This window comes from Pelobates fuscus, chromosome 1 (genome assembly GCF_036172605.1).
Source record: "Pelobates fuscus isolate aPelFus1 chromosome 1, aPelFus1.pri, whole genome shotgun sequence".
In the NCBI taxonomy this organism is placed as follows: domain Eukaryota; kingdom Metazoa; phylum Chordata; class Amphibia; order Anura; family Pelobatidae; genus Pelobates; species Pelobates fuscus.
Genome location: NC_086317.1, coordinates 247,024,963 through 247,043,322, shown reverse-complemented (window position 1 = coordinate 247,043,322; position 18,360 = coordinate 247,024,963). Strand labels below are relative to the sequence as shown.

Below are 18,360 nucleotides of genomic sequence, written 5' to 3'. Positions count from 1 at the left end.
CCTTGTGCCAAGGGCAATTTTTAAGTGTTGTTCGAAATATGCCTTATATTAAACAAACTTAATTTCCTTGCATATAATCTAATCGTGGTTTAGTCTTATCTAGTAACACTATTTGTAAGATGTTTCTTAGCCACAGAAATGCTCTGGTGTAGTTATTATGTATCTATATGTATCTATTCTAGTGTTTATAGCATGTCCCTGCTCGCCTTTTAATGTAAGGCATGCACAATAGCTTATGTTTTACTATGGGAAAGTATTGGATTGGCTTAGATCATCACATGGTGGTGAGCACCACACTACCATTAGGGCTACCCTGTAGGAAAGCAAAGCTCAATGCTTTCCTATCGGATTTTAGGTGATGCTGTATGTCCTCATGAGGTCGTCCAGAGTCAGTTAGGCAATGAAAAATCACTTAATCACCTGGAAGGGCCCGTGGGGCCTGTCTGGTAGATAGTCACTAGATGCGCATGCACATTAGGTCTCCCCCACCGGCTGACATGGCGGGGAGGAGCACGGGTGGAGCCTGACCCAGTGCTGAGGGACATCGGCACTCGATTCAGGTAAGTGACTGAAGACGTTTAACCCCTTCGACGCCGCAGGGGGGGGGGGCATTATAGTGCCAGGAAAGCGGCTTTGGTTTCCTGGCACTATAGAATCCCTTTAAGTTACTTAGCTGAGGAGGCAGCAGCAAAGAAATAGGAGTGGCTTAGGATAACATGGGAGATTAAATGTTGTGGGACATTCTCACTGGCTATTATGATGTTATGATTAAGCTTTAGTACGGTTTTTGTTTTTGTTTTTTTACTGAATTGATACAATCCTTATTTTGCTGCTGAGGAAATAAAGATAGAGATATGCATAATATCTGCCTCCGTATCTTTAATAAAATCATGACTTAACGTCACATAAATAGTCAAATCTAGTAACTGTAAACTTATAGTCTACATGTCTGCACACAATTATTTTAGGATAGGTCATAGAACAATTTTTAAAGTTATATATTATTGAACCACTAGATGGGGCTGTGAGATAGTTTTGCCCATCTCACATCTCGCACAACATACTAAAACAAGGAAATATTAAAATCCTGCTTAGGTATAGCATACATAGAAAATTATACCTGCTATGTTACATTTCATATTACTATCTAGCACCAATCAATACTACATTATTTAACTACGTAATCATATTACTATCAAAATTGTTGCAGTGATCACATCCAATTCTAATGTGAATTAAATGTTTATGCTACTCTTAGCTGTTTATTCAATTAAGTGGGAATTGTAGAGAACTTAGAAGGTAATTTTAGGTCAAAATAGCCGATGTGGAAAAAATCCCCAACTCAGCTACTTTGGCCTAAATTTTACAATTCTCTTGTCTCTCCTCTACAATTCACTGTTTAATAAATAAACATCATGCTGTGAAAAGTAGAAAGCATACACAGAACAGAATGTGTGAAAGCCACATGTGTGGCATTTATTGTTTTGAGAGTGGAGCAAACAACAATTTTAAAACATATTATGATTTGTTATAAACAAAGTCCTGATTTTAATAGGTTTCAGAGCCGGATTGACAGCACAAATTGATATGCCATGTGGAAGTCACCAGAAATTAATGATAGGCTTCTGGAAAGAATTGAAGAGTAGTGGATTGCAGTGCTAATTTTTGTTTATATCAAATTACATAGTCTGTGAACCATTTAAACTTAAAAAAAAAAAAAATATTACGTGTCCACTGCCCATGGGTGTTGACAGTTGCTACCTTTTTGTCTTATAGTTTGAAAGTTGCCGTATTGCAACTAGGTGGTGTTCACTAAGAAATTTGTATGATAGGACCAGTCTCATATACACCATTTTTGAATACACTTATAACAGATAAATCACAAATATATTTCACAACACTGTGCTGTGGGTAAACAAATATATACAATTAATGGTAAATAAACACAGCTTAAACACTGTTATACAAACAGACACACACAAAGAGGGTGCTGTTCAAACAAGCTTATAGTCTTAAAGGGATATCCAATTGCGAAAATACACAAAGAATAAAGATCACTTTTCTGTATTCATACTTCAAATAAAAACATGCAAGCATTTAATTTCCATTTTTTTCATTGTGGGTATATCTGAAAACAGCTTCCAAAAGCTATAGATCTCTTGTGTTAAGACTAAACTGACAACACGTTACATACCTTGGGTCCATTAGCTCCAATTTCACCAGGAAGTCCAACTGGTCCTAGATTACCCTATAAACAAAGGCATTGCATTATCACCCCAACTTCATATGGTGAGATAATTGTGCAATCAGTAGTAAATTAAATTAGATACTTACTGGAAGACCAGCAATTCCTGGACCCTAGATGAAGTGGAAAAATATAGGAGAGATATCACATTCATGTAGCATATATTATGACCCTCTATTATTACATAAGATAACCCAAAAAGCAAAGAAAAAAACAGGAAAAAATGAGTTGTTACACTTACTGGTTTTCCTGGTGGCCCTGACAGTCCAAATTGACCCTATAACACAAATAATGGCATGTTAACTACTATAATCATCACCATGTCCTGAGTTATGTGATTTTCTGCAATCATATGTCATCTAGTACGTTTCAAACAAGGAGTGGTGATAAAAGTGTAAAAAAAAACTAAAAAGTGACATTGACAAATAATATACATTATTATTATTATTATTATTATATTTATACATTACAATAATGGCTCAGTGGACACAAGATACTCACTTTTGGGCCTGGACGTCCAGGAGGACCGGGATCTCCCTTAGCACCTGTTAAACCCTACAGGAAAGGTGGGAGTAGAGTCAGTAAGAACCTTGAATTTCTCTATTGGTAAAGAAGATGCATTCTGTGGGGTTAGAAATACGAGACGCATACTAAAATTTCCAGTGTACGAAAAGGAAGATAGATTATTCTTTCACTAATAGAAAAATTAGAAAAAATGTCCTGAGAAAAAAAAGTCCCATTTGATTGCTCCTGGTCTGTTTATCAACGGGAGTTACATTTTTCTCTTGTAAGGCGTAGTTCCATGTCTAATATCAACCAAAATGTTCCAATATACATTTCAAGAAAAAATATATAAGGCATTAACATTACATTGTATGATAATAAAACTGGAATGGAACTGTGAATGATTGCTTGTTTGTTTTTATATATAGATTTAAAGATATCTATATGACATTAAACATGAGATCTGTAAGTTGCAAACAAATAAAATAAATATATATATTGTTAATAAATGTTGAGTGCTGAGTACTATACTCCTTCTTACATAACATTCTAACAATTCTACTAACATTTTAGATTAGCTGTGTAATAGATGACAATGAGCAGCTATGCAAGTATCTTATGTTTGTGTAAATTGTTTTTCATAGATTCATCTGATGATGACCTTGAATGTATAGATAAATGTCAGTAAACTATTAGTCTATTTGTACATGGTAAAAGTCTGGCAATAAAAAGAAAATAACATTTTAAAGCTAACGTCAGATTAAATGAACACTATAGTCACCAGAACAACTACAGCTTACTGAATTTGTTCTAGTGAGTAGAATCATTACCTTCAGGCTTTTTGCTGTAAACACTGTATTTTCAGAGAAAATGCAGTGTTCACATTAAAGCCAAGTTATAACTTCACTGGCCACTCCTCAGATGGCTGTTAGAGAACCTTCCTGGGTCATGGCTGTCTAAAATGCATCCAAACATTCAGTGTCTCATTGATTCAATTCATCTCTATGAGGAGATGCTGATTGGCCAGGGCTGTGTTTGAATCATGCTGGCTCTGCCCCTGATCTGCCTCTTTGTCAGTCTCAGCCAATCCTTTGTGATTGGATCAGGCTACCACTTCTGATGATGTCGGCAGAATGCATGTTTTTCTGAGTCTAACAGCATGCAGAGTTACAGCTTCAGGCTTTAATATAGTAAGAGTTTGCTATATTTATGGAGGTATAAGGGGCCCAGGGGGGCTAGATAGTGGTGTTAACACTATAGGGTCATGAATACATGTTTGTGTTCCTGACCCTATAGTGATCCTTTAAGGTATTTGCTGAAGGTCCAACACACATAAGATTCTGCATAACTTAAAAGCTCCTTACATCAATTCCAGATTCACCAGGAAGGCCGTCTGGTCCAGGGGGGCCGGGTTCACCTTTTGCACCCTAAGAATCACATAAGAAACACATTCTAAAATGATTCAAACATAAAACAATGGGCAGGTGAATAAAGGGACTAAAAGAAAATAAGGAGAAACATAAAAGGTGGTCAGAATATAGGAGAAAGCATGTAGATGGGACAAGGGTTTTTAGCGGGAAGTATAGGTCAACATGGGGGTTAATAGTGTCAGTAACATAAAAGAAGGCGGCAATCACTATGGAATCAGTATGAACATTAGTTTGGTTCTCATGGTGATTACTGTTCCCACAGAACTCAGTCCTACATTTATATAACAATATTTTTATAAATCTCTTCCAAGATGTGAGCACTGCAATAGTATAGAAAATGTGGTGACTGTGCAATAGGCACACTATTTCTGTAATAAAGTTACGCTTGAATGAGACAAAGGTCAACGTTGGCATTGAATTTACCAAATAAAGTAAAAACTTCAGGACATCAATGCATATTTAGACTGTATATGTTCCATCATTAAGGAGACAGAAGTTTGCAATGGGTAAGATATAGTAATGAGAATGTGGGATATAGGATGATCACTGGCTTAAAAATTAATGTGTGAGAATGAGATGGCTGATTATGAAAAAGCAGTTGCAAGTTCAAGATCTAACACAGGAAAAGTGCTGAATTTACATCATGAGTGCCTGTCTCCTGAGACACATAGAGTGGCTGAGGGGGGAATGAGACCCCTGGAGGGGCTGATGACATGGAATGAGACACATGAATGGACTGTAGAGAAGTAAGACACATGGAGGGACTGGGGGGAAATCAAATACATGGAGGGGCAGATGGGGGATGTGACATATGGAGGGGCTGGGGGGGAAATGAGATCCTTCACATCGTGGAAGTACATGCAGCATTGTGTGTAGTAGCGTGTGAACTGTGTGAGCATCAAAGTGGGAAGCCATGCATAGGTCACTGTGTTCAGTGTGAGGGGCCGGTTCATTGCCACCTAGTGCACAATGGTCAAGGGGCAAGATCGCCAGGTGACTGGCAAAAGGGGAAGCGCTCCCCTCCTGCTGGCCACTTTTTGTATTGCAGACAGTGGGTAGAGGAGCTTCTGTTCCTCTACCCGGTCTTACAGGAAGTGCTCTCAGTGAGAGTACTGAACGGTTTTCTGTCAGACTGGGTAGAGGGAAGAGAAGCTCTTCTACCACAGTCCGTGGCTCGGCAAAGCCACAAAAGTTGGCAGGCACAGGTGGTGGAATGAAACACATGAAGGGGCTGGTGGGGGATGAGACACATAAAGGGGCTGGGGCGGTGAAGGAGACACATGGAAGGGCTTGGGGAATAAGTTACATGGAGGGGCTCTGGGGGATGACACACAAGATAGGGTTGAGGGGGGAAATTAGGCACATGGAGGGGCTGAGAGGGGAATAAGACACATGAAAGAGCTGTGGGGAGGAATGAAACATTTGAAGGTGCCAAGGGTGGGAATAAGACACATGGAGTGGTTGGGGGGGGATAAGACAAATGAAGGGACCGAGGGGGAGAAATGAGACACATGGAGGGACTAAAGGGGGGGAATATGATACACAGAGGGGCTGAGGAGGGATGAGACACACAGAGAGGCTGGGGGGAATGAGACACATAAAGGGGCTGGGATGGGTGAGACACATGGAGGGGCTAGGGGAAGGATACACGAAGAGCTGCAAGGGGGGATAAGACACATAGAGGGATTGCAGGGGGAATAAGACACATGGAGGGGCTGCGGGTGGAATTAGACACATAAAGGGGCTGGGGGAATGAGACACATGGAGGGTCTGGAGGGATTGAAGGACATGAAAGGGATGGGAGGAGAACATGGAGGGTCTGAGACACGTGGAGGGACTGATGGCATGGAAAGAGACACATGAATGGACTGTTGTGACAGACACGTGGATTGACTGGGGGGAAATGAGAGACATGGAGGGGCTGGGGGATGAGACACATGGAGGGGCTGAGGGGGGGGAATGAGACACATGGAAGGGCTGAGGAGGGAAGGAGACACATGAATGGACTGGGGATGAAAAACATGGAAGGGATGAGACACAAGGAGGGGATGAGGGGTGAATGAGACATATGGAGGGGCTGTGAGGAATTAGAAACGAGGAGGGGATCAGGCACGTGGAGGGGCTGAGGGGTGGAATGAGACACATGGAGGGGCTGCGGGGGGGAATGAGACACATGGAGGGGCTAGGGGGTGAGACAAATTGAGGGGCTGGGGGAATGAGACACATGGAGGGTCTGGAGGGATTGAAGGACATGAAAGGGATGGGAGGGGAATGTGACACATGGAGGGGCTGACGGGGGAATAAGACACATGTAGGGGCTGCGGGGGAGCATGAGACACATGAATGAACTGGGGATGAAAAACATGGAAGACATGAGACACAAGGAGTGGTTGAGGGGGTAATGACACACATGGAGGGGCTGTTGGGGATTAGAAACATGGGCTAGGTGGGATATACATGGAGAGGCTGATGCGAGGGAATGAGACAGGAATGAACTGGGGGGAATGAGACACATGGAGGGACTGAGAGGGGGAATGAGATGCATGGAGGGGCTGAGGGGAGGGAATGAGTCACATGAATGAACTGGGGGGATGAAAAACATGAAAGACATGAGACACAAGGAGTGGTTGAGGGGGTAATGACACATATGGAGGGGCTGTTGGGGATTAGAAACATGGAGGGTCTGAGACACGTGGAGGGACTGATGGCATGGAAAGAGACACATGAATGGACTGTTGTGACTGAGACACGTGGATTGACTGGGGGGAAATGAGAGACATGGAGGGGCTGGGGGATGAGACACATGGAGGGGCTGAGGGGGGGAATGAGACACATGGAAGGGCTGAGGAGGAAGGAGACATAAGGAGGGGCTGAGGAGGGAATGAGACACATGAATGGACTGGGGATGAAAAACATGGAAGGGATGAGACACAAGGAGGGGCTGAGGGGTGAATGAGACATATGGAGGGGCTGTGAGGAATTAGAAACGAGGAGGGGATCAGGCACGTGGAGGGGATGAGGGGTGGAATGAGACACATGGAGGGGCTGAGGGGGGAATGAGACTCAAAGGGGCTGAGGGGGGAAATGAGACACATGAAGGGGCTAGGGGGTGAGACACATTGAGGGGCTGGGGGAATGAGACATGTGGAGGGGCTGCGAGGGGGAATGAGACACACGGAGGGGCTGATGGAAGGCAATTAGATACATGGAGGGACTGGGGGGATTGAGGTACATGGAAGGGCTGAGGGGGGAATGAGACACATGGAGGGGCTGAGGAGGGGGAATGAGACACATGGAAGGACTGTGAGGGAGGAATAAGACACATAGAGGGACAGAGAGAGCCACATGGAGGGGCTGGGCGGAATTAAAACCATGGAAGGGATGAGACACATGGACGGACTGAAAGGGGATTAAAAACATGGAGGGTCTGAGGAGGAGATGAGACGCATTGAGGGTCTGAGGGGGGGAATGAGACACATGAAGGGGCTGGGAGAATGAAACACATGGAGGGGCTGAAGGGATTGAGACACATGGAGGGGCTAGGGGGGATTGAGACACATGGAGGGGCTGATGGGAGGGAATGAGACACATGAATGGACTAGGGGGAGAATGAAAAACATGGAAGGGATGAGACATATGGAGGGCCAGAGAGGGGATTAGAAACATGGAGGGTCTGAGGTGGCAGGATGAGACACATGAAGGAGCTGGGGGGCATGAGACACATAAAGGGGCTGAGGAAATTAGACACATGGAGGGTCTAGGGGGATTGAGGCACATTGAAGGGCTGGAAGTGGAATGAGACACATGGAGGGGCTGAGGGGAGGAATGAGACAACTGGAGGGGCTGCGAGAGTGAAATGAGACACATAGAGGGGCAGAGGAAAGCAATGAGACACATGGAGGCGCAGGGGGGAATGAGACAAATGGATGGGCTGAGGGGGGGGAATGAGACACATGTAGGGGCCAAGGGAAGGGCTGGGGGAATGAGACACATGGAGGGCTGGGGGGAATGAGACACATGGAGGGCTGGGGGAATGAGACAAATGGAGAGGCTGAGGGGGGAGGAATGAGACACATTGAGAGGTTGAGGTGGGGATGAGAGACGTGGAGGGGCTGAGGGGCGAATCGAGACACGTTAAGGGGCTGGGGGGATGAGACACATCAAGGGGCTGGGGGGATGAGACACATCAAGGGGCTGGGGGGATGAGACACATCAAGGGGCTGGGGGGATGAGACACATGGAGGGGCTGCGAGGGGGAATGAGACACATGGAGGGGCTGCGAGGGGGAATGAGACACATGGAGGGGCTGCGAGGGGGAATGAGACATATGGAGGGGCTGGGGGAATGAGAAACATGGAGGGGCTGGGGGAATGAGAAACATGGAGGGGCAGGGTTGAGACACATGGAGGGGCAGGGTTGAGACACATGGAGGGGCAGGGTTGAGACACATGGAAGGGCTGGAGGGATTGAGGCACATAGAGGGGCTGAGGGGGGAATTACACACATGGAGGGGTTAGGAGGGGAATGAGACACATAGAAGGGCTGCGGGGGAGGAATGAAACACATGGAGAGGCTGGGGGAATGAGACAAATGGAGGAGCTGAGGGGGGAATGAGACACATGGAGGGACTGAGGGGGTGGATGAGACACATGGAGGGGTTGAGGAGTGGATGAGAAAATAGAAGGGCTAGGGGAGGAAATAAGACACATAAATGGGCTAGGGAGTGGGACACATGGAGGGGCTGGGGGAATGAGACACATGGAGGGGCTGGGGGAATGAGACACATGGAGGGGCTGGGGGAATGAGACACATGCAGGGGCTGATGGGGGAATGAAATATACGGAGGAGCTACAAGGGGGAATGAGACACATAGGGGGACTGCAGGGGGAATAAGACACATAGAGGGGCTGCGATGGGGAATGAGACACATGGAGGGGCTGCAAGGGGGAATGAGACACATGGAGGGGCTGCAAGGGGGAATGAGACATATGGAGGGGCCGGGGGAATGAGACACATGGAGGGGCAGGGTTGAGACACATGGAGGGTCTGGAGGGATTGAGGCACATAGAGGGGCGGAGGGTGGAATGAGACAAATGGATGGGCTGAGGGGGGAGAGGAAGGCAATGAGACTGGAGGGAATGAGACAAATGAAGGGGTTGAGGGGGGCTGAGAGGCTGGGGGAATGAGACAAATGTAGGGGCTGAGGGGGGATTAAGGCACATGGAAGGTCTGGGAGAAGAATGAGACAAATGGAGGGGCTGAGGGGGCGAATGAGACACGTGGAGGGGCTGCGGGGGAGAAATGAGACTCATAGAGGGGCTGGGGCAATAAAACAAATGGAGGGGCTGAGGAAGGAATGAGACACATGGCGGGGCTGACAGGAGGAATGAGACACATGAAGGGGCTGGGGTGATGAGACACATAGAGGGGCTGCGAAGGGGAATGAGACACATGGAGGGGCTGCGAGGGGGAATAAGACACATGGAGGGGCTGCGAGGGGGAATGAGACACATGGAGGGGCTGCGAGGGGGAATGAGACACATGGAGGGGCTGCGAGGGGGAATGAGACACATGGAGGGGCTGCGAGGGGGAATGAGACACATGGAGGGGCTGCGAGGGGGAATGAGACACATGGAAGGGCTGGGGGAATGAGACACATGGAGGGGCAGGGTTGAGACACATGGAGGGGCAGGGTTGAGACACATGGAGGGGCAGGGTTGAGACACATGAAAGGGCTGGAGGGATTGAGGCACATAGAGGGGCTGAGGGGGAAATGACACACATGGAGGGGTTAGGAGGGGAATGAGACACATAGAACGGCTGCGGGGGAGGAATGAGACACATGGAGAGGTTGGGGGGAATGAGACAAATGGAGGAGCTGAGGGGGGAATGAGACACATGGAGGGACTGAGGGGGTGGATGAGACACATGGAGGGGTTGAGGGGGTGGATGAGACACATGGAGGGGTTGAGGAGTGGATGAGAAAATAGAAGGGCTAGGGGAGGAAATAAGACACATGAATGGGCTAGGGGGTGGGACACATGGAGAGGCTGGGGTGATGAGACACATGGAGGTTCTGGAGGGATTAAAGGACCACTATAGTGCCAGGAAAACACACTCGTTTTCCTGGCACTATAGTGCCCTGAGGGTGCCCCCACCCTCAGGGACCCCCTCCCGCCAGGCTCTGGAGAGAGGAAAGGGGTTAAAACTTACCTTTCTCCAGCGCCGGGCGGGGAGCTCTTCTCCTCCGATCCTCTTCCTCTCCTCCCATTCGGCTGAATGCGCACGCGTGGCAAGAGCTGCGCGCGCATTCAGCCAGTCTCATAGGAAAGCATTATCAATGCTTTCCTATGGACGCTTGCGTGCTCTCACTGTGATTTTCACAGTGAGAATCACACAAGCGCCTCTAGCGGCTGTCAGTGAGACAGCCACTAGAGGATTTGAGGGCTGGATTAACCCATTTATAAACATAGCAGTTTCTTTGAAACTGCTATGTTTATAAAAAAAATGGGTTTTCCCTAGCTGGACCTGGCACCCAGACCACTTCATTAAGCTGAAGTGATCTGGGTGCCTAGAGTGGTCCGTTAAGGCACATAGAGGGGCTGAGGGGGAAATGACACACATGGAGGGGTTAGGAGGGGAATGAGACACATAGAACGGCTGCGGGGGAGGAATGAGACACATGGAGAGGCTGGGGGAATGAGACATGCAGGGGCTGATGGGGGAATGAAATATACGGAGGAGCTACAAGGGGGGGATGAGACACATAGGGGGACTGCAGGGGGAATAAGACACATGGAGGGGCTGCGAGGGGGAATGAGACACATGGAGGAATGAGACATATGGAGGGGGAATGAGACACAAAGGGGAATGAGACATATGGAGGGGCTGGGGGATGAGACACATGAATGGGCTAGGGGGTGGGACACATGGAGGGGCAGGGTTGAGACACATGCAGGGGCTGATGGGGGAATGAAATATACAGAGGAGCTACAAGGGGGGAATGAGACACATAGGGGGACTGCAGGGGGAATAAGACACATAGAGGGGCTGCGGGAGGAATAAGACAATAAGACACACAGTGGGGCTGAGATGGGGGGAATGAGACCCCTGGATAGACTGGATAGAAATGAGAGACATGGAGGGGTTGGGGAATGAGACACATGGGGGGGCTGAGGGGGAAAATGAGACACATGAAGGGGCTAGGGGAGTGGAGACACATGGAGGGGCTGGGGGAATGAGACACAGGAGTTGTGAGGGGGTATGATTCACCTGGAGGGGCTGATAGCATGGAATGAGACAAATAAATGGACTAGTGGTGCTGAGACGCATAAATGGACTGGTGGTACTGAGACACATGGATAGACTTGGGGGAAATGAGAGACATGGGGGGGATGCAGGGATGAGACACATGGAGGGGCTGAGGGGCGGATGAGACACATGGAAGGGTAAAGAGGGGATGATGAGACACAAGGAGGGGCTGAGGGGGTAAATGAGACACATGAAGTAGCTGGGGGGATGAGACACATAAAAGGTCTGAAGGAATGAGACAAATGGAGGGGCTATGGGGGGAATAAGACACATAAAGGAGCTGAGGGAGAGAATGAGACACATGGAGGGGATGAGATGGGGGAATGAGACCCCGGTAGGGGCTAATGGCATGGAATGAGACACATGGATATATTGGATGGAAATATGAGACATGGAGGGGTTGGAGGGATGAGACACATGGAAGGGTTGAGGAGGGGATGAGACACATGGAGGGGCTGAGGGGGGATAAGACACACAGAGGGGTTGTGGGGGGTATGATTCACTTGGAGGGGCTGATAGCATGGAATGAGACACATAAATGGACTGGTGGTACTGAGACACGTGGATAGACGGGGGTGAGAAACATGGAGGGGCTGAGGGGGGAAATGAGGCACATAATGGGGCAAAGGGGATGAGATACATTGAAGGAACGGGGGAATGAGACACAAATGAACTGGGGGGATTAAGGTGTTTGGAGGGGCTGATGGGATGGAATGAGACACATGAATGAACTGGGGGATGAAAAACATGGAAGACATGAGACACAAGGAGGGGCTGATGGGGGGATGAGACATATGAATGGACTGGTGGGACTGAGACACGTGGATTGACTGGGGTGAAATGGGAGACATGGAGGGGATGAGGGATGAGACACAAAGAGGGGCTGAGGGGGGAAATGAGACACATGGAGGGTCTGGTGGAATGAGACAAATGGAGGGGCCATGGGGGGAATTAGACACATGGAGGGGATGCGAGGTGGAATAAGACACATGGAGGGGCTGATGGGAGGCAATTAGACACATAGAGGAACTGGGCGGATTGAGGTACATGGAGGGGCTGAGGGGGGAATGAGACATATGGATGGACTGTGAGGGAGGAATAAGACACATAGAGGGACCGAGGGGGCAATGAGACACATGGAGGGCTGGGGGGGAATGAGACACATGGAGGGCTGGGGGGGAATGAGACACATGAAGGGGCTAGGGGTTGATGAGACACATGTACAGGCTGAGGGAATGAGACACGTGGAGGGGCTGATGGGAGGCAATTAGACACATAGAGGGGATGAAGGTGGGGATGAGACACATGGATGGACTGTGAGGGAGGAATAAGACACAGAGGGACAGAGGGAGGCAATGAAACACATGGATGACAGGGGGGAATGAGACACATGGAGGGGCTGAGGGGAGATTTGAGACACATGAAGTGGCTAGGGGGGATGAGACACATGGCGGGCTGGGGGAATGAGGCACATGGAGGGGCTGAGAGAGGGAATGAGACACATGAATGGGCTGGGGGATGAGACAAATGGAGGGGCTAGGGGAGTGGAGACACGTGAAGGGGCTAGGGGAGTGGAGACACGTGGAGGGGCTGGGGGAATGAGACACATGGAGGGGCTGGGGGAATGAGACACATGGAGGGGCTGGGGGAATGAGACACATGGAGGGGCTGGGGGAATGAGACACATGGAGGGGCTGATGGGAGGCAATTAGACACATGAATGGGCTGGGGGATGAGACAAATGAATGGACACAGAGGGGTTGTGAGGGGGTATGTTTCACTTGGAGGGGCTGATGGCATGGAATGAGACACATAAATGGACTGGTGGTGCTGAGACACGTGGATAGACTGGGGGAATGTCAGGGCTCCGCGGGCGGCTGTGAGGGGAGGCTGCTCCTCTCCCCTTACCTGTCAGTGAGTGGCGTCCTCTCTTCTTGACACGCCGCTCTCGTCCTCCTCCCCTCCTCCCAGCGGCAGCATGTATAACGCTGCACGCTGGGAGCTGGCACAAATATCTGAACGCCGGGGTCACTCACATGACCCGGCGTTAAAGCTACAGCACAATAATCACAGTGGGAGGTATAGATATCCCCCACGTGTGATTGTTAATTCTGATTGGAAGTTATCCAATCAGAATTATGCACAGGATTTAAATACTAACTTTTCCTGTCTCTCAGTGCCCTGTTGTGGTCTTTGATACCTGTATTGCTTTTTGCTTGTTATTCCGATTCTCCTGCTTTCTCCATTCCTTTGACCTTGGCTTGTTTCTCGTTCTCCTGTTTTCTGGCTCCCTTTACTTGGCTTGTCTCCTGACTATTCTTAGTGTGCTTAACCCGGCCATTCTAAGGACCGGTACTGCACCCTTTACTATCTGTGACCTGTTAGCGTGTTAGGTTCCCGAATCGTGACAGGGAAATGAGAGACATGGAGAGCCTGGGGGGATGAGACACATAGGGGGGCTGAGAAGGGGATGATACACATGGAGGTGCTGAGGGGGGAAATGAGGTACATGAAGGGGCTAGGAGGGATGAGACACATGGAGGGGCCGGGGGAATGAGACACATGGAGGGGCCGGGGGAATGAGACACATGGAGGGACTGGGAGGATTGAGGCGTATGAAGAGGCTGATGGGAGGGAATGAGACACATGAATGAACTGGGGGATGAAAAATCACAGAAGACATAAGACACAAGGAGGGGGTGAGGGGGGAATGAGACATATGGGGGGCTGTTGGGGATTAGAAACATGGAGGGTCTGAGGAGGGGATAAGATACGTGGAGGAGCTGATAGCATGGAAAGAGACACATGAATGGACTGGTGGGACTGGGACACGTGGATTGACTGTGGGGAAATGAGAGACATGGAGGGAATGGGGGATGAGACACATGGAAGGGCTAAAGAGGGGATGAGACACAAGGATAGGCTGAAAGGGGGAAATGAGACACATGGAGTGGCTGGGGGATGAGACACATGGAAGGTCTGAAGGAATGAGACAAATGGAGTGGCTTTGGGGGGAATAAGACACATATAGGGACTGAGGAAGAGAATGAGACACATGAAGGGGCTGAGATGGGGGGAATGAGTCCCCTGGAGGGGCTTATGGCATGGAACGAGACACATGGAAAGACAGGATGGAAATGAGAGACATGGAGGGGTTGAGGGATGAGACACATGGAGGGGCTGAGGGGGGGAAAGAGACACATGGAAGGGCTGAGGAGGGAAGGAGACACAAGGAGGGGCTGAGAGGGGAAATGACACACATGAAGGGGCTGGGGGGATGAGACACATGGAGGGTCTGGGGGAATGAGACAAATGGAGGGGCCATGGGGGGAATTAGACACATGGAGGGGCTGATGGGAGGCAATTAAACACATAGAGGGACTGGGGCGATTGAGGTACATGGAGGGGCTGGGGGGAATGAGACACATGGATGGACTGTGAGGGAGGAATATGACACATAGAGGGACCGAGGGAGGCAATGAGACACATGGAGGACTGGGGGGGGGGATGAGACACATGGAGGGGCTGAGACACATGGAGGGGCTAGGGGGGATGAGATACATGATTAGACTGTGAGGGAGGAATGAGACACATGGAGGGACCGAGGGAGGCAATGAGACACATGGAGGGCTGGTGGGACTGAGACACATGGATTAACTCTGGGGGAAATGAGAGACATCGAGGGGATGGGGGGATGAGACACATGGAGGGGCTGAGGGTGGGAATGAGACACATGGAAGGGCTGAGGAGGGGATGAGACACAAGGAGGGGCTGAGGGGATGAGACACATAGGGGGGCTGAGGGGATGAGACACATAGGGGGGCTGAGGGGATGAGACACATAGGGGGGCTGAGAATGGGATGATACACATGGAGGTGCTGAGGGGGGAAATGAGGTACATGAAGGGGCTAGGAGGGATGAGACACATGGAGGGGCTGGTGGAATGAGACACATGGAGGGGCTGGTGGAATGAGACACATGGAGGGACTGGGGGGATTGAGGCATATGGAGAGGCTGATGGGAGGGAATGAGACACATGAATGAACTGGGGGGATGAAAAATCACAGAAGACATAAGACACAAGGAGGGGGTGAGGGGGGAATGAGACATATGGGGGGGCTGTTGGGGATTAGAACATGGAGGGTCTGAGGAGAGGATAAGACACGTGGATGAGCTGATGGCATAGAAAGAGACACATGAATGGACTGGTGGGACTGGGACACGTGGATTGACTGTGGGGAAATGAGAGACATGGAAGGGATGGGGGATGCGACACATGGAAGGGCTAAAGAGGGGATGAGACACAAGGATAGGCTGAGGGGGGAAATGAGACACATGAAGTGGCTGGGGGGATGAAACACATGGAAGGTCTGAAGGAATGAGACAAATGGAGGGGCTTTGGGGGGAATAAGACACATAAAGGGACTGAGGAAGATAATGAGACACATGGAGGGGCTGAGATGGGGGGAATGAGTCCCCTGGAGGGGCTTATGGCATGGAATGAGACACATGGAAAAACAGGATGGAAATGAGAGACATGGAGGGGTTGGAGGGATGAGACACATGGAGGGGCTGAGGGGGGGAAAGAGACACATGGAAGGGCTGAGGAGGGGATGAGACACAAGGAGGGGCTGAGAGGGGAAATGACACACATGAAGGGGCTGAGAGGGGATGAGACACATGGAGGGTCTGGGGGAATTAGACAAATGCAGGGGCCATGCAGGGAATTAGACACATGGAGGGGATGCAAGGGGGAATGAGACACATGGAGGGGATGCAAGGGGAAATAACACACATGAAGGGGCTGGGGGATGAGACACATGGAGGGTCTGGGGGAATGAGACAAATGGCGGGGGCATGGGGGGAATTAGACACATGGAGGGGCTGATGGGAGACAATTAGACACATAGAGGGACTGGGGGGATTGAGGTACATGGAGGGGCTGGGGGGGAATGAGACACATGGATGGACTGTGAGGGAGGAACAAGACACAGAGGGACCGAGGGAGGCAATGAGACACATCGACAGCTGGGGGCTATGAGACAAATGGAGGGGTTGACGGGGGAATGAGACATATGAATGGACAGGTGGGACTGAGACACATGGATTGACTGGGGGGAAAAGAGAGACATTGAGGGGATGTAGGGATGAGACACATGGAGGGGCTGAGGGGGGAATGAGACACATGGAAGGGCTGAGGAGGGGATGAGACACAAGGAGGGGCTGAGAGGGGAAATGACACACATGAAGGGGCTGGGGGATGAGACACATGGAGGGTCTGTGGGAATGAGACAAATGGAGGGGCCATGGGGGGAATTAGACACATGGGGGGGATGCAAGGGGGAATGAGATACATGGAGGGGCTGATGGGAGGCAATTAAACACATAGAGGGACTAGGAGGAATAAGACACATGGAGGGGCTGGGGGGGGAGAATGAGACACATGGAGGGGCTGAGACACATGGAGGGGCTAGGGGAGATGAGATACATGGAGGGGCTGATGGGAGGCAATTAGACGCATAGAGGGACTGGGGGGATTGAGGTACATGGAGTGGCTGGAGGGGGCGTGAGACACATGATTGGACTGTGAGGAAGGAATGAGACACATAGAGGGACCGAGGAAGGCAATGAGACACATGGAGGGCTGGTGGGACTGAGACACATGGATTAACTCTGGGGAAATGAGAGACATCGAGGGGATGGGGGGATGAGACACATGGAGGGGCTGAGGGTGGGAATGAGACACATGGAAGGGCTGAGGAGGGGGTGAGACACAAGGAGGGGCTGAGAGGGGAAATGAGACACATGAAGGGGCTGGGGGGATGAGACACATGGAGGGGCTGATGGGAGGCAATTAGACACATAGAGGGACAGGGGGATTGAGGTACATGGAGGGGCTGAGGGGGGGAATGAGACACATGGATGGACTGTGAGGGAGGAATAAGACACATAGATGGACCGAGGGAGGCAATGAGACACATGGAGAGCTGGGGGGGGGGATGGAGGGGCTGAGGAGAGATGAGACACATGGAGGGGCTGATGGGAGATTTGAGACACATGAAGTGGCTAAGGGGGGTGAGATACATGGAGGGGCTGAGGGAATGAGACACATTGAGGGGCTGATGGGAGGCAATTAGATACATAGAGGGACTTGGAGGAATAATACACATAGAGGGACCGAGGGAGGAATGAGACACATAGAGGGACCGAGGGAGGAATGAGACACATAGAGGGACCAAGGGAGGAATGAGACACATAGAGGGGCTGAGGGAATGAGACACATGGATGGGCTGATGGGAGGCAATTAGACACATATAGGGACTGGGAGGAATAAGACACATGGAGGGGCTGAGGGGGGGGGGTGAGACATATGGATGGACTGTGAGGGAGGAATAAGACACATAGAGGGACCGAGGGAGGCAATGAGACACAGAGGGCTGGGGGGAATGAGACAAATGGAATGGCAGAGGGAGGCAATGAGACACATGGAGGCGCTGGGGGGAATGAGATACATGGAAGGGCTGCGTGGAAGAAATTAGACATGTAAAGAGCCAGAGGGAGGCAATGAGACTGGGGGGAATGAAACAAATGGAGGGGCTGAGGGGGGCTGGGGGGATGAGACAAATGGAGGGGCTGAGGGGAGTATTGAGGCACATGAATGAGACAAATGGAGGGGGTGAGGAGGGGAAATGAGACATATGGAGGGTCTGAGGGGAGACACATGGTGGAGGCTGAGGGGAGATTCAAGACACATGAAGTGGCTAGGGGGCATGAGACACATGGAGGGGCTGGGGAAATGAGACACATGAAGGGGCTGGGGAAATGAGACACATGAAGGGGCTGGTGGGAATGAAACACATGGAGGGGCTG

General features: G+C 49.9%; 1 protein-coding gene across 1 annotated transcript in view; it reads right to left on the bottom strand.

The window, feature by feature from the left end:
• Positions 1 to 18,360, bottom strand: part of COL9A2 (collagen type IX alpha 2 chain) — a 72,229-nt gene that overhangs the window by 33,649 nt on the left and 20,220 nt on the right. The window contains exons 4-8 of the mRNA XM_063456391.1: positions 4,114 to 4,176; positions 2,747 to 2,800; positions 2,487 to 2,522; positions 2,335 to 2,358; positions 2,195 to 2,248 (exon numbers count right to left, since the gene is read on the bottom strand). Coding sequence (XP_063312461.1) covers positions 2,195 to 2,248; positions 2,335 to 2,358; positions 2,487 to 2,522; positions 2,747 to 2,800; positions 4,114 to 4,176 — 231 coding nt within the window. The remainder of the gene's footprint in view (positions 1 to 2,194; positions 2,249 to 2,334; positions 2,359 to 2,486; positions 2,523 to 2,746; positions 2,801 to 4,113; positions 4,177 to 18,360) is intronic.